The sequence below is a fragment of the Hakea prostrata genome, chromosome 9 (genome assembly GCF_041222555.1).
Source record: "Hakea prostrata isolate BN-2017 chromosome 9, UWA_Hpros_2, whole genome shotgun sequence".
Lineage (NCBI taxonomy): Eukaryota > Viridiplantae > Streptophyta > Magnoliopsida > Proteales > Proteaceae > Hakea > Hakea prostrata.
In genome coordinates, this window is record NC_142608.1 from 3,909,541 (window position 1) to 3,927,988 (window position 18,448).

The window sequence follows — 18,448 nt, forward strand, 5'->3', positions numbered from 1 at the left end:
GAAAGCCGTTCACCAGCCCCCACTAATCCCACGATGAAACCATTAACTATCGATTTAATGAAATATATTTCTAAATAAACCGACGAGGAAACCATAAATTATAACGTAATCCAGAATCAAAGCGCACTAGAAGATTTTAGAGGAGTTTTTTTTTTTTTCATTTTTTCTCCTTTACAGATCATTACTTCCTTGCTTCATCTGTTACTGTTTTTTTCTCAAATATCTATGATTCTTCACCTCCAGACAAGAACACCGAAGTGTGGCATTGGATTACAATCGAAGAAACGAGTTATTTATCAGTATTCTCATCGAGAATCTTGCTTTACCTAATACATGCAGAGATTGTAATGTGAATGTTTCTGGTTTGATTGAACTTGAAGCAAACTGAACAGCTCTTTCTATTCCATTTCCTTATTTGGATCCGCTGTCTTCCGATTCCTTACAAGGTCTATCCGTTGTTTCAGTTCTAGTACTCCATCGAAGCTAGCCGTTACTTGTTGCAGGTCAAGGTTTTTGGTCTTTTGGGATCCCCAATCACAAAAAGGAGTTCAGGAGGATAATCAAAGAGTATGAACCATTTGAACTTCTCTCTGATGAATTTATTTTTTGGTTTAGTTTCATCCGCTTGTGGTTCATCTCTGAATTCGGAAATAAGTGGTGCTCTCTTGAGAATTGGAAAACTAAATCTTTTTAAGTAAAAGATAATTTTTTTAGTTCATGTCACTGTCAATCTGTTATGACTCATGACTACTTAGTTACGAATGGATGGGTTATCTGTGAAACCTACTATTTGGGAATTTTTAGTTGATGTCATAATCAATCTGTTATGACTTCTCACTTAATGACGACTGGATGGGTAATGACTGTGAAACCTACTATTTGAGCATCTGTGTATTGTATGAGCATAGTGTGTGGGCATTCTACTCGTGTTACAGATTTAAATGTCATGTTGAATCAGTTAGCAAAACCTCTCATGTACTTAAAGATGATTGCGATTGATGTGCATAACATGATTTATTTTTCGTATGTGTGGATAGATGAACAGTCACGATCTAATATGTGGGCTTGGGTTTGTGTCTTTGAGATTCTGTTTGTTCTTATGGAGATTGAGGTGCCTCTGGCAAGTATATAGTTTAGCAGAAAAGGTTTCAATGTGATAAAAGGGAATTACACTTATATTTCATTCTGTAGTTCTCGTTACTTCCTAGTTTAGAAAATGGTGGCAAGGCCTTAATCAGAACCAACTAATCGTTTGATGTGCAAAGCTGAAGTTCCAAGTTCTAACATATTTTAAAACAATGGGAACAGACCAGTCTCCATTTGTGTTAAAAAAAGTTGTTTCCAGCTGTAAAAATGGTTAGGAATTGTATGATAGTCCATATGTGCCACTTATCGTGGTCAGATTGTGGTCTCATTTCAGTCGATACTGGAACTTTTTGCCTTGTATTTCCAACTAATAATGGCTTATTCAGCTTGCAAAATGGAAAGGGCTAAAAGGGTCTTGGAACATGGAGTGTTTGATTCCATTGATGTACCAAGCTAAGAAGTTTTAGACATCAAGATTTGAGATAAGTGGATCTCTGCTGTACTCTGCAAAACTGGTGTAGCAACCAACCCAGAAAATAAAACTGAAAAATACATAAACTATTTTTTCAAGATTCAACATGCAGCCCTTCAAGCTCTCTCTACAGCCATTGTATTATGTTGCATTCTGGTTTCTGTACAGTTGGTGGACAATGTTTGGAGTCACTACGCTTCTATATATTCCTTAAAATTATGTATTCTTAAATCCAAAGGTTATTACATTTGTCAAACCTTCATTCTTTCTCCACTTTTTTGCATTTATTGTTAAACAAGTGGAGAATTAATTGCTATATTTTCCATCTTATCTTAGGACTAGTTTCTAGAGGATGTAGTGTGCAAAGCTTGTTCACGTGATTATAGTGCATTCATATGCAATGGGCCTGATTTGAGTTGTTGCATGATGTAACCACTAGCCACCCCAGTGGGTGCTATCAATACCTGGGATTGGCCATGTTAAAAAGTTGTATGAATACAGTAATTGTGGCCTTCTCAGATTTTTTATTGTTCCTGTTATTTGTTTATTCTCCTTGTTATTTTTGAGGTTCTACCCATTCCCCCCTTAAATTTGGAAAACATAGAAGGGGAAGAATCCTTATTGAATTCACTGTTATACTTTTGAGGCTCTACCTTTTCTTCCCTTAAATTTGGAAAACATAGAAGGGGAAGAATCCTTATTGAATTCACTGTTTTAACTTCATAGTTGATGTCATCACGTTGCATATGTTTGCCGATAATGCTCAATGGAGCACTGATGCATGATACAGTGCCTTCTTAATATTTTAAAGTCATCCATACTAAAATTCAACATTCCCAAGTAACATTTTCTAGAACATTGTATAGACTTGTTGCTTATTAGTTTTATATCCTTTTACTATAATTATAATTATTATCGTGAAAGTCTCCCCCCCCCCCCCCCCCCCTCTCTTCCTGTTTTCTCTTCACTGCTGTTAGGTTGAGAGGCTTCACCGTCTTCTCAAGTCAAACTCTAGCTTTCATTTCTTTTGCTGTGCTCTTCTCTGTTTGGATTTGTTTGATCAGCCAGATTAATGAATACCAAGATATGTTAATTTTACGGTTTCATATTCAAAATAAAATGGTTGGGGGGTTGGTTTGCACCAGCTCCAGTATTATTTTTTGACATTTTTCACATAGTTTGCTTTATGAATATTATCCAACTGCTTACTGTCTTTGCTCATTTTCAGGTAAAACGTGTTCTGTTCCTTTGAAATTTTAGATGGCTACACTTGGAGACATAGGAGTTTCAGCAGCTATCAATATTCTCAGTGCATTTGTTTTCTTCGTGGCATTTGCTATATTACGAATCCAACCTATCAATGATAGGGTGTACTTTCCGAAATGGTATCTCAGGGGTTTAAGGAGTAGTCCTTCGCATGGGGGGGCATTTGTAAGCAAATTTGTTAATGTGGACTACAGATCATACTTGAGGTTTTTAAATTGGATGCCGGCTGCATTGAAAATGCCAGAACTTGAGCTAATTGAGCATGCTGGACTGGACTCTGCTGTTTACCTGAGAATTTATCTGCTTGGGTATGTCGAATAGATTTCACCTTTCACATTTATTCTGTTGCTAGTTTATGCTACTTTATCTTCCATTTCTGTCAAACTACTTGGTGTTTGATATGTCCACCTGTGTTGTGATTAGTGACTCTAGCAGAGAAATGAGTGTGGGTGCTAAAAGATGAAGTGCGGCAAATAAATCAGATAATATGAAGGGAGAAAAGTATCTTAAAGTGAAACCCAGTGCACAAGCCTCTCATTATTTTTATTTTTATTTTTGATTCAGGGTGGGGGGGGGGGTGCAAATTTGTGTAGCCTCACTTCATTATTGGAGATGCTGTTTCCTAGTTTTGAACCTGCAACCAACAGTTCGGCAATGACACAACTTAACTTTTGCATCGAGGCTCACCCACTTGGTATAGAAGTATATTTTTCCTACTTAAAACAATGCATATGATAACTGAACAGGAGTTTATGTTTGTACTAGATAATAGGTATATCCCGAATTATGAAAGGGCTGTGAGGCTGTGACCTTGCAAGTTGTGTTCAAGTCATGAGAGCCCTCACTGACTAACCCATGGTTGTCAAGACGACAAGGCAAGACAAGGCAATAAAGGCAACAAAAACCAAGGGGACACCAGGTCGCCTTGATCTGAAAATGGGCCTAGTCACCTAGGAGGAAGCTTTGACAACCATGCACATACCCAAGAATACAAATATTATTGGGTGACAGGTTGAAGTAGAAATATGCAAGCTTCTGATAAGCGATTCTAAGAAGATCTCACTGCTTGCTTGTTGAGAAAATTTTCTTTTATCTCTCTGTTTCTACATAAATATATGTATAAGCAAATTATCTAGAATTCACTGAGATATTTCCCTTAGTATTCTCTCTATAAGAGTATATTGTATATGATGTGATGCTGATTATCTTTTCCTCTCCCCTTTCCTTGCAGGCTTAAAATATTTGTTCCTATTACGTTGCTTGCTTTTGCAATATTGGTTCCAGTTAATTGGACCAATGGCACCCTTGAACATTCCAATGTAGTCTTCAGTGACATAGACAAGCTTTCCATTTCAAATATTCCAACAGGATCAGAGAGGTGGGTTAGCATTTCTTTTTTTTTTTTTTTGGGTGCATTCTAACTTCTAAGCACTATCAGATCATGCATGAAAGGATTTATGTACGGTCAATAGAATGCTAATCAGTCATGTAGCCCCTGCACCAAAGTGCAGGCAGAGGCTCTAGTTCGGATGCAATTTTTTTTTTCACTGGGGGCTGAATGGGCTTTTCACCCACAAAGTCATTGGTTTTAGGAACCATACAACCCATTGTATAGATGGGCACTATTTAAATTCCATCAGCATTAGTATCTAAACCATACTCTATTAGAAACTCTTTGATATATAAGAAACTGCTGTGTGTGTGCGAGTGTGTGAGAAACTGCTGTGTGTGCACGTGTGTGTTTAGATGTACCAAAACTTCTCTCCAAGTTTCACCTCATTCCAATTACTTTTCATCCCCTATTTCAAGAACCTGCCTCACCTACCCATACACCCCCATTACTCTAGATCTCTCCAAAGCTATCCAACCACCATAACCTATGCTCTTACTTATCCCAATCAACTAACCCTAAAATCTTAAAATTCTAAACCCTTAAGTTGTGATCTTGGAAAGCTGGCCCTTAGGTGGGCATCTTCAAACTACGGCTACATTAGATGGGGGCAGCAGGTAGGATTGAGTTTCCTACAGAGGTAGGGGAGTATTTGATCAAAATATGAGATATTTATGATGTTTGGAATAGTCTAAGTGTGATTTAGGTCTTGGAAAAAACAACAATAAGGGGTAAGCGAGGGCCGATGTTTAGAGGGCTAGAAGAATAAGTGTTGTTGTTGGGAAGATTCAACTTGCTTTTACTGAAGATTGAACGACAGATTAAATGAACATTCTTTCTGGGAGGAGCAAAAGAGGAGGGGGGGAAATATGGTTTGTGATACCAATCATGCATTGCTTAACAGCATCAATACTCTTAGGAAGAAATCATATTCATTATTCAAATAATCTCTATTCGATGGAGGATGTATTTGCTCATATATAGCTTTTGATATTTGTAATTTGACTCACTGAAGGATTCCTAACCATTCTAAAGACCCAAAATGAATCTAGGACTCAAAATAAAGCTAAGAATCCCAAGTAGGATTAACTATCGAATCCAAGTTAAGATTATAACTATAAAATAAGACTGAGATGAAATAAATTTACTAACCACTAATCCTGTGTACTAACATTACCCCCACTTTATGGGTTTATAAAACATTGGGCCCATTACATCAGTAACCCAAAAATAAGAAGCCTAGACCTGTAGAGACAAGCGAACCTGAACACGGTCGTGAGGGCTTCCGCACAACCAAAATCTGGGGGGCAGTTTTCTACGCAGCCTTACCCCAGCAGTCTTCAGAGACTGTTTCGATGCCTTGACCTCATGCTACAACTATAGTCCTTGGACCATTGTGCCAAGGGGCCCGTCCTACTTGTCGAGTCAAGCATTGACCAAAATAAAGTATTCTTAGGCCTAGTTAACCCATTATGGACAATCTGAGCTGCATCATTTGGATAGTATCCATCTATTGTTAACCCCTTTTTGGCAAGAATACTCAAGATTCAGGATGCTTATATTCACCATTTTTCTTGCATCTGCAGAAAAATCTAGTATACCAGTTCAAAGAATTCAACTCTTTGCATAAGCTTCTTTGACCTGACACTTGTAGAATTATTGGAGTAGGCGGACCCACAAGGCTCCTGTCATAACGTACGCAACCCTATGCCTACTTTCACAAAGAGGCATTTTCCAGACTCTCAACTTTTGTCAAATTGGTCATTATGGAGCAGCCTTTACCATTAAGCATTCTAGAATACTAAATAAAAAATAACTGCAGGAGTTTGTATGATCCAAAACGATATGTTGGTTGCATTACTTTTGTTGTTACTCTAGGGTGATATTGATAAAGCTCCTTATATTCAATATTTATTCTCTTGGTTCTGCAGAAGAATTTAGTGTACTAGATCTGAGAATTCAACTCATGCACAAGATTCTCTAATCTGATTCATACAGAATTTTTAAGCAGGAACACTCTTCAGTTTTGATCTGTATATTAGTCACATTACCACTTTATCAACTCTGAACTTTACATCTTTCTGCTTAATCAACTCTGAACTTTAGATCTTTCTGCTTCCTCCTTACTGTGTTATCCACCTTTTTCCCTTCCCCAGGTTTTGGACACATCTAGTAATGGCTTATGTCTTTACCTTCTGGACATGCTATATGTTACAAAAGGAGTATGCAACAGTTGCATCAATGCGATTGCACTTTCTTGCATCAGAGGAACGCCGTCCAGACCAGTTTACAGTAAGATTAATGCAACCTTTTCATGACTTGTTATGATTTTAAGGATATTTCATTTCTGTAATTCAGTAGTTCCTATCTTAGTTCTATTACCTGTAATTTCCTGATTATTTCTTGAAATTTATATTTAATAGAAGCATTTACTGAGGAGCATTTTATCTGCTTAGGCTTGACTAGAGGCCTCAAGTTGTTCAAGGAATGCAGAAAATGGGCAATGATCACTTAAAACTGCTATATATGTCATCTATTTTTTTTTTCTTTTTTTTATATGAACTGGTTTAATGTTTTGGCTTTACAATGTGATCCAATTGTCTGTGCATTTTGTCTTCACTAAAACTTGTACTCTTCTCCTTCCCTTTCTTGGGATTTCCTACCAGTTGCTAGTGTTGCAGAAAGTCATCATACTGAGAAGTTCAAGATTCTCATAGCATCTTAAGATTTAGAATGTGGTCTTGTGCAACTCCATATTCTTTTAGCTTTGTTTGTTTTCTGGAATCTTTTTTTGGTATCTAAGCATTTGTTTTCATTAAATAAACTAATGCAAATTTCTGGGACCTGTTTTCCTTCTCCTTCCCCTTCCCTTTTTCTTCTTTGGAGTTCTACTGGTTTGCTAATGTTGCAGAAGGTCATTATAATGAGAAGTTCAAGATTCACATCCTCCAGAAAGTAAATTTAGAATGTATTCTTGGTGCCACTCCATGTCCCTTTTTGCTATGCTTGTTTTCTGAAAATAATGTAGTATCTGAGCATTTCTTTTCATTAAAAAAAACAAATACAAGTTACTGGGACTTTGAACCTTTATATGTTAGTTAAAGTTATTATGTTTCAACTATGGTTTCTAATAGATATATACATCTAATCTAATTCCGTAAGTATAGTTGTCAAAGCATCACTTAGGACCTAGTGCTTAGGTGGCGCCACTTGGCATCGCCTAACTTAGTGGTATTGAATGCTTTGGCCTTATTTATGCCAAATATCATTTAATAGGGGCAGGATTATTATCTGTGCTCAACTGTGTCCTTATAAATCAGATTTATGCAATCTTGGATTTTTGGAAAGCTAGTGTTGTTCTCAATCTAATACACAAGTTTCATACAAAAATAAAATCATTTGACCAGCCAAATTTCTTATAGAAACAAGCTATTGCAAGCTAGAAATAATAAAAACGTACAATTGGTTTACAGTGTTCTTTGAAAATATGATTGTATCTGTGAGGTACTCAATGTACTACATAATATTATAAAATAGGGGAAATAAATTATAGCTCTTGGTGCCTTAGTCATCTAGCTGTTAGGTACCTCTCCCCTGTCTTGACAACTATGTGCTTAAGGATGTAGATTTTTGAGATGCTCTGAACTGCGGTGCTTCATATTTGAAAGGTATAAATTAAGCTTGATGCTGCAGGTCCTTGTAAGAAATGTGCCTCCAGACCCTGATGAATCAGTTAGTGAGCTTGTGGAACATTTTTTTCTCGTAAACCATCCAGATCAGTATCTCACCCATCAGGTTTGTCGTTGCAAACTTCCATAGTTCCATTTCTTTAATCATGCTTGAAATTCCATAGTTTCCCCCAAGATTATGCTGAAATTTTTCATTTCGTTCTTTGTTAGAAAGGTTAACCTTTATTGCAAATCATTTATATTTATCGAGTTTCTTGTACAAGGTCTAACATTTCTTCTTAAATATTTTGAAATGGGATAATTGTTCATGGGAATAGATAAATTTATCAATAGCCATCCACCTTCCAGAGGGTGAAAAGCTTGAAGCTTACTAAATTAAGAGACTCAGGGCCGGGTAGCATCCAAGTATGTGGTTTACCTTGCATAAAGATGCCTCACAGAACAATCCAGCCTGCTACTGTCTAATTTGGTCTTCTCATTTTTAGGATACAAATACATATTATACATGGCATATAAAGATAAGAATGTTGAGCAGTTTCTCTCAGATGAGTTCTACCGAGTTTTACTGTAGAATTAGTTTTTTTTTTATTTGTTTCAACAAAGGAAGAATAATAGACACCTTTTTTCTTACAAATTCCTCCTGTTTCTTTCATGTCAGATATGGTTCCACAAAAGGCTAACTGACAATTGAATATCTGGATACTTCCAGAATAGTAGCAGGCGTTGAAATGAGACAGGGAAAGACCAAATCAGTCCAATAGCTTCAAGGAAGGGCCCTGGTAACCTGAGACTGGAATTTGGCCTTTGGAAATTATCTAAGTAATCGGCTTGTTCATCCTGGTCTGATTGTACCTATTAAAACCTGTTTGAACTACAAAGTGATTACATCCTGATTGAAACTCAAATCTATGGCCAATCTTTACATCTTTTAGTGCTGACCATGAAGCAATTGCAAACCTGAATCTGGTAGCTTCATTGGACCTATTAAAACCTGGTTGAACTATTAATAGATGTACCAGTTAAAAGCTAAAACTCAAAGTATGGCCCAGTATTGTCCTTTTTCATTCTCCTTGTTTATTATTTCACTTAGTGCCTACACCAGACCAATTGCAAACCCGATACTAGGATGGACTAGCAGCAACTCCTTGACTGGTACGGGAGTGCCTATGGCCAGCTCGACTGGGTCAATGGAAACTGACCAATTGACATCATTATACGCTGATTATGAACAACTTTATAGATGAATAATGAACTGTCTTCTGAGCCTTACGAAGGATGCACTTATCTGCCCACTCTGAACTCCTTGACTGAATGTTATTAATCATTGGGATATGGAGCTTGCAAAAGGGTAGCTGTTGAAGGAAAGAAAGCCACCTCTCTTGGTGGTCTGCTTTCCAAACATTAGTGATGAGAAGCAACTTTCATGATTAGAATGCCCTTCTGATGGAATTCATCCATCAGCCCAAATAACTTTCTGCCTTGACCTTCCTCTCCCATACTTAAGGTAGATATCATGCATTCCACACCACAGTTCTTTAGAAGAAAGCACTAAGGAACCTGCCAATGCAACTCCATACCACTTTGGATAGCTTTTAACAAAGCCTTCTTGATTAATTCCTTCCTTGGGAATCAGTCTCACAAAGAAATTACCCTCAAATTCAATAGTTGATTTCTCATTCCATAACCATGGAAGCTTTAGATTGAGAACCCTTTTGGTAATTTAAGGATCCCAATCTTATAGCAAGTTCTAATCTCGAAGGGTGTTGAACCAGAGGAGTATTCATTGGCAATGCTTATTTAAGTTGAAGTGTTGAAGATTGTTCCTTCCATAGCTCAAAGAGGCTTGGTTTGAAGAGAGGAATAGTGGAGAAGACAAAAAAGTTATAATTGGAAGAAAAGAGAGAAAGGGGAGGGGGGGAAGGATGCCATCACGTTACTAGGTACATTAAATGGCAGCAAGACGAAGAATAACTGAAGGCTTGTTTTTGTCAAAAGAAAATGAATACTTGAAGAGACTTATTGTTGTTGAAGATGCTGAGCTACAGATGCCTTGTGCCAATTTTGTTTCACCATCAGGGCGAGAGGAATGGAGGGGAAGGTAAGTCCTATCCAAGGTTCAGGTATTCAGATTGCAGTGTGAGAATAAAGTTGAGACTTGAGAGGTATTATTATGGTTTGATGGTATATACCATAAATACCCTTGACTTTCAAGTGACATGGGCATTTCAACACTTTTCTGGCAGACATGTTGACATCACCAATTTGGTGTTTCCCAAATGGGGTTCAAAAGTGTGCCTTGTGTAAACCGGGTGTGGCATGCAGGTTTCACCCTGTTTCTGCTCCAAAAACACATGACATCGCAAATGGTCAAGAGCGGTGCCATACAGAACCTAGGAATCTCTGTATGGTGTACAGAAATGAATAGTGACAGTGAAGCCTATCTGAATTCTCTTAAATGTGGGTTTTACCTTTGATCAACCCAAATCTAGTGTCATAATCGAGTGAAAGAGATAATGCTGATTGGATGGCTGTAGTCAGATATTTTTATATTTGAATTGAAGTGCTTGGTCTTTTGTAGTTACAGACTTGCAGTATTAATTTAATTGCTCCTCCAGTAAATTTCTTAGGTATTTCCTGTGAGTTGTTGTCATACTATGTTATAATTCTTTTGCATCCTGACCTCTACGTCTCTTCCTGAATTCTGGGTATTTTGAGAAGAAGTTTTACAGAATGTATGATGGCTTAACGCCTTATAACCAAGTGCATGTCTTCATCATACACTTCTATTGGATGGAGTAATACTAGTAACTCCACCAAAAAAAAAAACTGAATGAAGTTTCAGGGATGAAAAGAATGATTTAGGTGAACAAAGCTGTGATGAACATGCAATTTTATCTCTATCACCATTATTGACATTGTGGATTGTGGCAAATGAGAGCCTTCCTATACAGTTCCGTAGTTCGACAAGTTTTACATGTGTTACTAGATCAAGATGTAGGTGAGGTGAATCCTGAGAAATTAAAGTTAATCAAGAAAGTGGAGTTGATGCTTGATATGAAGTAATCTTGAAGAAAATGGGAATTAGATGACGAGAGCAAGAGTGGCAGTTTCATTTATTTGATATTTAACTTTTCTGCTAAACTATTATTTCCTTGGAGAGTTTTTCATACAAGTTCCAAATTTCTATTTAATTTAGTAACCATTGATTAATTTAACTATCCAAAAATGCTAGGGAACTCAAAAACATATGAATATAAGGTGTTCTTTTGGCAAGTTGTAACTCTGTAAATATGTGTATTCTTACATATTTAGAATTTCCTTCCCGCTTTCCTCTGTTTTGCATGTGTATCTGTGCAAATATTAGATCAATAGGAAAAAATTACTTGTGTAAATATAAGTATTGCCATATGATTCACTTTCCTGTATCTGGACACTTTGTTGCTTAAATTTTTTTTTCAGGGTACTAATGATTTTGGGGGTAAAGTAGATATTATGTGGTCTCATTCTTAGTTAGATATCCGCATGCAGGTTGTGTACAATGCAAACAGTCTTTCCAAATTGGTTGAAAAGAAGAAGAAGATGCAGAACTGGTTAGATTACTTTCAACTCAAATATTCTCGAAATAAATCTGAGAAGCCATCAATGAAGGTATGATTGTATTTTTACAGTTACTCTTAATGTCTTGTAAGTTAATTCACATGCATACCTCATTTGATGATACTATGTTATTTCTCACTTCTTTTATGACTTGTAATTCATTGAGCAGACTGGTTTCCTTGGTCTTTGTGGAGAAAAAGTGGATGCTATCGATTTTTACACATCCAAAATTTATCTGCTGTCAAAAGATGTAAGTAGACCTACTCAATATCAGGCTTATCTCTATTTGTAATTCTATGCTATGATGACATCTTGATGCTGTGGGATTGCTATGTGGGGACACCCTAATTGTGCTAGTTCACCTCAATGTGTTCTTTTCACGTTGATTCATTATCCAATATTGATATTTGGTTGACTATTTTGTTAATTGTTAATCTCTGTAGCTTTAATTTCTCTAGCTAATTGAAGTCTCTGTAATGTTACTGGTGTATTCTTGTTTCCCTGCATCATAGCCTGACATTATACAGTCTTATAAGTCTCTGACATGAAGAGAAACATCCCCATGAAGATAAATATGCCATATTCACTGTTGTCTTGGGAATGAAACATTGTTTACTAACTTTTACATGACATGAGTTGCTCTTTGATTTAAAGTGAATGTCTCCTTGTCTCTTTAATTGAGCAGAAATGTCCACATGAAATGACCATCCACTGTTGTCTTGGGAATAGAGTCTTAACACTATACTGTGTTGCAGTTTGTTTTAAAATTAATATCTCCCTGTCTTTGAAATTGAGCAGAAAGGTGCCCATGAAGATGACCATGCTTATCTTGCTAATAAAAACCCCGTGCCTAACTTTTTCACAAATTATACTGCAGTCTTGGCTTAAAATTCATGTCTTCCAGCATTGCTATTGAGTTTGTATTTCACAAGGGACAATTGATGTAATTGGACATTGTGTTTTCTCTTATTCCTTCTCCTTCGCAATTTGGACGGTGTTTTTTAAGCTGATCTTAATCCTTTTGGATGCACTGGTCTGTATTCAGATTGAGGCAGAACGAGAAAAGATTATAAACAACCCAAAGTCAATTATGCCTGCAGCATTTGTTTCCTTCAAAAGTCGCTGGGGTGCTGCTGTCTGTGCTCAAACTCAACAATCCAGAAACCCAACTATATGGTTGACTGACTGGGCTCCAGAGCCCCGTGATATTTATTGGCAAAATTTGGCCATCCCATTTGTTTCACTCACAATTAGAAGGCTGATTATTGCTGTGGCATTCTTCTTCCTCACCTTCTGTTTTATGATCCCAATAGCGTTTGTTCAGTCCCTTGCAAATATCGAAGGAATTGAGAAAGTTGCTCCATTCTTGAAACCCTTATTTGAACAGAAGTGAGTTCCACTTATGCTTCTTTCTTAATTTATCTATAAATTGATGCTTTTGAAATTCAACCACTTGTAAACTCGTTGTGATGTTAGCTTTGTATTGAAATTAAAATACTTGAAGTCACACCATAAGGATCTCTTACCAGTGTCAAAAGGTATATTTGCTATTGCTAGTAGGAAATCTCAATTTCTACCAGTAGCTAGTATGATTAACTAATCAAACCCCAGCATGCCCAATGGAAAAAGAAAATTAGAAAGGAAGTGGTGAGTAGCCAGAAGTCAACTCCTCAGAAGCAGAATAAAACACTTTGTACGAAACTTGGCTAGAATAAGGAAACCTGCTTTGCAATGTAAATCACTTAAGATTTGCAGTAGGGAACTTGATTTCTTGGAATTATTTTCTCTTCCTAATTGAAGTCCATAGAGGTTTCATCATATCTGTTTTTTTGGAATCATCTAAGACTATTGTTTTTTACCTTTGTAATGATCAGTCAGATAGACACTGTAGACCACACTCCGTGCTCCAATGAGTCCTGTGGATTTGGACCTTTGCTTTCTTGTTTTTAAGGAGGACAAGTAAAACTTGGATGACAGCCAAAACCTGACCACACTTCTTTGTGAGACTTGGGAGATTTCGTATGGAACTCATAATGAAATTTCTGTCTTCTGTATCTTTTGAATATCTCCAATCAGACTTTGATGTATCAGTTTTAGGATCTTAAAATAAAGATGGTTTTTAGATTATCTCCCAGTGATTTAGGTTGTAAGTCTCCATATGCAGATAATACCTACATCCAGCAATTCAAAGCCCATATCTTATGATTCTTGTCATCTTCTCCTGTCATCAACCAAACTCAATTGGTTCTTAATTTGTAGTCCTGTTGAGATTTGTTATCTTTAAACTGCTGAACTTCATTATGGGATTTTTAGTTTCTTCTAATTAAAATTCAGAGAATTGCATTTTACATGTCCATTGCTCAATGTTTTTCTAGTAATACTTATTCAGTTACCTATGCTTCTTGCAGGAGATTTGCCTTCATCAAGTCATTAATCCAAGGTTTTCTACCTGGGATTGCTTTAAAGATCTTTCTCATTCTTCTGCCAACAATATTAATGATAATGTCTAAATTTGAAGGTTTTACATCCTTATCATTGTTGGAGAGGAAATCTGCTGCTAAATACTATCTTTTCATATTTGTTAATGTATTTCTTGGGAGCATAATCACGGGAACTGCATTTCAACAACTAAAGGCTTTTATCCACCAGTCAGCAAATGAGTATGTTCTATTCATAAATATAGCATTATTAGTTTTGTTTGCCGTCTGTTTGATGTTTATGACAATTTTGCTATAGTTACTATTTGAATGGGAAAAGAAGTTCCTTAACTGTAATCTTTTATCTGGATTTCTGGCATCATGAGAAACATATTGTAAGTTCGTTTGAAAATCATTGCTAGTTTGAACTGCTTTAGTTCTTTATTCCTTCTGTTCCCGTACTGTCATGTGTCTTACTACCTTATCAGAGTATCATGTCAAGGACACTGTATGTTTCCTTGGCCAACAATGGGTTGGTAAAGCACATTTATGCACATTAACAACAACACAATGATGAAGTTCCTTAGTTGTGTCAAAAAAAGGCTTTAATTACTGATGAGTGAATTAACAAAGTACATGGGGAGACATGGCACGTAAGGTCACCTGAAGAGGGAATCTAATTGGTCAGGCTAGAGGTAGCATGAGCTCACTTAACTGGTTCTTTGGTTTGCTAGCATGCAAATTTTGGATTATCTGAACATGTGGCCCAAGTTTACTGTTGAGGAAAACCCTCCACATTATTTACCCAAATTCGTATACCCCCACATAATTTTTTTTGCCATTTTTGAAAAAGGGGGATGTTATTATGAGATCTTTTTCTTGGAGTGGGTGTCTCCAGCATGGCCATATGGGAAACTAAAAATGTCATGTATAAGCTTTGATAAATGAATCTGCAAGGTATTTGTTAATGCTTTTCAGTTTGTCTGAGTGCTACTGTCTAAGACAAATTGAAATTTTATTTCAGTAATCTTGATTGTCCAAATGAATGGTAGACTTGCATCTTTTTGGATCGTTTACATACACTGAAAGTTCTGATGGCCTATATAACTGATCATTGTTTTCTTATGCCCTATATAATGGATTTTTGAGAATATTTTCCAATATGAAACACCTATAATCTTATGCCCTACTCATGTTTGTTTTTTTATATCATGATTGAGAAATTATTGGCTACCTTAATATCATAGGTAGCTGATGTTATGTCCTACCTAATAGAATGATTATTTGATGCAGAATTCCTAAAACAATTGGTGTATCAATTCCAATGAAAGCAACCTTCTTCATTACCTACATAATGGTTGATGGTTGGGCTGGAATTGCTGGGGAAATTCTGAGGTTAAAACCATTGATTATCTTCCACTTGAAGAATTTCTTTTTGGTAAAGACTGAAAAGGATAGAGAACAGGCAATGGATCCAGGAAGTCTTGGTTTTAACACAGGCGAACCTCAAATCCAGTTCTACTTCTTGCTTGGTCTTGTCTATGCTGCAGTGACACCCATTCTTCTTCCTTTCATAATAATATTTTTCGGCCTGGCATATGTTGTCTTCCGTCATCAGGTAATAGTTTTTTTTTTGGTTCAGTCATCAGGTAATAGTTATCATATGTAATACTATTGTCAATTCTCTGTTGCAATGTCTCTTCCTTTTCTGGGCAAGTGTTGCACTTCACGCCTTCTTTCTTTTTTTTTCCTTTTTCCTTTTTTTTTTGGGGGGTGGGGTGGGGGGGGGGGGGTGTTGTTTCGTCATAAGCAGTTCATCTCTTTGCTTTTCATTATGTTCCATAACCATGGCTATCTCTATATTCTGTGCTATTAGTGAACAATCCTGATTTCCTATCGTAACTTTATATAATTGGTGCTACTGATTATCAGCTTTCGTGTGATGCCTACATCTGATGTTCAGAAGCGGAAACTTATTCCTTAGAAACTGTAGTTGGACATTATCAACTTTTTCCTAACAGAGGTACTTGTATGATACTGCAGATCATCAATGTCTACAATCAAGAATATGAGAGTGCTGCAGCATTCTGGCCTGATGTCCATGGGCGTATTATTACTGCATTGATTGTATCACAGCTGCTTCTGATGGGATTGTTGAGTACAAGGCAAGCAGCTCAGTCAACACCCTTGCTCATTGCACTTCCAGTTCTAACAATATGGTTCCATAGATTCTGCAAAGGCCGTCATGAACCTGCATTTACCGTATACCCATTACAGGTTTGTTAGAAATTTTGTGTTAGCTTTTTTCACTTATTGAAGTTCTGCACAAAGAACCATTAAAGTTTTGCTGTTTGGTTAAATTTTCCTTAGTGCACCCTGTTCTTGCCAATAAAGAACGATATTTATAATGTGGGAAAATGATGCATGCAGTGCAGATTGCTCCTCACTCTCCCCTCCCCCGCATACAATTTGTGAGGGAGTGAGCATGTGGCTTGGAAGAATAGACTTGGGTGGCATGTAGATCCCTTCCCCTTATTACTTACAGTAATCTCTAAAGTTAGTCTTCTTTTTGCTCTTTATGTTGTGCTTTCACTATCTTTCGTTGTACTTCTATATTCAAAGTCATTGTTTTGTCTCGTGAGTATAATAGTATGTACAGTGCAACTTGAATTGTGGAGAAAGCAAATTTACACTAAAAACCCTATAGAAGATGTTAGTGCTGTTATGGGACTGCTGCTTTTGCTTTCCTTGGTATCCGAACACGAGTAACATACTCTTGTGGAAAATAAACTAAGCAGTTGGGCTCATGTTTGCATCATTCTGTTAAACCTGGCATACTATATATCATGTTCTCTTTGTTACAATTTTCTCATTGATTATCTACTTTCTGGGTATCAGGAGGCAATGATGAAAGATACACTGGAACGAGCAAAGGACCCAAGTCTGAATTTGAAAAAGTACCTTCAGAATGCATATATCCATCCAATATTCAAAGGTGACGATGATGATGAGAGTGAGGTGGTTACCAAAGATTGGGAAGAAGAGTGTGAACTGGTCCCCACAAAACGCGCGTCTCGAAGGAATACACCAGTACCCAGCAAATACAGCGATTCATCATCAGCTTCCATACCTGAGGTTATTCAGGAGCAGCCTTAACAATACCAGTTAATCCTATACTTACACTGTACATTTGTTAAGTTGCAGGTAGTTTGGTAGGGAAGGGGGTTGTAAATCACACAAAAAATAGAGGGGATTACTGTTTATATGGTAATAGAGAAAACTGGATAGGTGCTGTTGTTTTAGTTTCAACAGTTTAACCAATCAAAGTTCTTCATTTTACCCAAGGATCTCCCAAGGTTAAAAGTGCGGATTTGTGTTTGTATTTCTTTATTTGTTTCTGCAGCTCTGGTTCTCTTGAATGTCAACTCAAGCAGGAAATGAATGAAGGTCGAAAAGACCATTTAAGTGATGGCTCTTAGCATAAAGAAATCCAGTGGGTTGGGAAGTAGTGGCTTGTGATTTGTCTGTCTTGCTCTGTTTATGAAGGAAAGAAGTAATACGAAAGAGAGAAAAGTCAAAAACAATAAAGAAAAAGAAAAATGCACTCACTGTTGAATTGTTATTATGCAAGTATGCACTGCCAAGGCCATGCATGAGAAGTCTGCAGGTATATACAATGGCTAGAGAGTGCTAACCGAGCTCCTCCAACATTGTCAGTTCTGATTGATGACGCATAAACCATTAAAGCAGCAGCAGGGGTAGCTCTTGATAGAGGTTCCCATCGAATGCTTATCTAGGCTCGCAATCTTGGGATCAGCCAACCTCTCTGCAAATCAAGCCCAAAGGTTTCTTAATTGATGTGGTTATCAAGGCATTCTCCTGTCTAATCCTCTTCCGGTTGAAGTTCACTTGCGGGCCTGCAGCACATCTTTTGGGTTGTTATTTTTTATGCGAGGTTCTTCCAGGTCAACTTATAAGGTAGCGCTTATATATAACTTAAATGTACTACCAAGGAGAGTTGAACCCGTAACCTCTTTTTTTTAAAGAGGCATTAGTCATTGTCAATTGAACAACCCTTAATAGTATCTTAAGGATTGTGAATTGGCTAATCTTTGATGCTTTGAACTTTTTGGCCAATGAGCGACAATTATTTTTCAAAAAAATAAAAAATAAAAAAAATTCACAAGTGATTTTTTTAGTAAAACATAAACTAATGTAGGGTCCTCCTAGTGTAAACATCTTATGCTAGTTTACGTAGATCTCGACTACGTCCTCAGAAGTAGTTTTTTTATATATAATTTAAATATAATATGAGATTTCGCCCTAACCTGAGGGAAAGATACAAGTGGTTGATATCCTTGTGGGTTGTGGTAAGAGTGTCAATTAAGGGTTTCAATTGCGTAACGAAATCATTTAACCGTACCGAGTCGCACCGTCTAAAACCACATTGTTCAAAATTCGATACGGTACATGCCAAAATCAAATTTCTTCGGTACGGTTTCGGCATACTGAATTGGTACCGTACCAAATT

The 18,448-nt window shown here is 36.9% G+C and overlaps 1 protein-coding gene across 1 annotated transcript; it reads left to right on the forward strand.

Annotated features, from left to right (window-relative positions):
* The first annotated feature begins 92 nt into the window (after positions 1-92).
* LOC149004133 (hyperosmolality-gated Ca2+ permeable channel 1.2-like) lies at positions 93-17,597 on the forward strand. The gene is made up of 12 exons (XM_089167964.1): positions 93-567; positions 2,787-3,132; positions 4,056-4,202; positions 6,371-6,506; positions 7,908-8,009; positions 11,432-11,551; positions 11,670-11,750; positions 12,546-12,889; positions 13,909-14,160; positions 15,211-15,535; positions 15,961-16,194; positions 16,816-17,597. The coding sequence occupies exons 2-12, from the start codon at positions 2,819-2,821 to the stop codon at positions 17,071-17,073; spliced, it is 2,313 nt and encodes a 770-aa protein (XP_089024090.1). The 5' UTR covers positions 93-567; positions 2,787-2,818; the 3' UTR covers positions 17,074-17,597.
* The last annotated feature ends 851 nt before the right edge of the window (positions 17,598-18,448 follow it).

Excerpts from the sequence above, each read along its gene's own strand:
- LOC149004133 (XM_089167964.1), top strand. The coding sequence starts at position 2,819 with ATGGCTACACTTGGAGACATAGGAGTTTCAGCAGCTATCAATATTCTC. Across the intron at positions 3,133-4,055 it reads CTGAGAATTTATCTGCTTGG|GCTTAAAATATTTGTTCCTA; the intron begins GTATGTCGAATA and ends CTTTCCTTGCAG. Across the intron at positions 8,010-11,431 it reads ATCAGTATCTCACCCATCAG|GTTGTGTACAATGCAAACAG; the intron begins GTTTGTCGTTGC and ends ATCCGCATGCAG.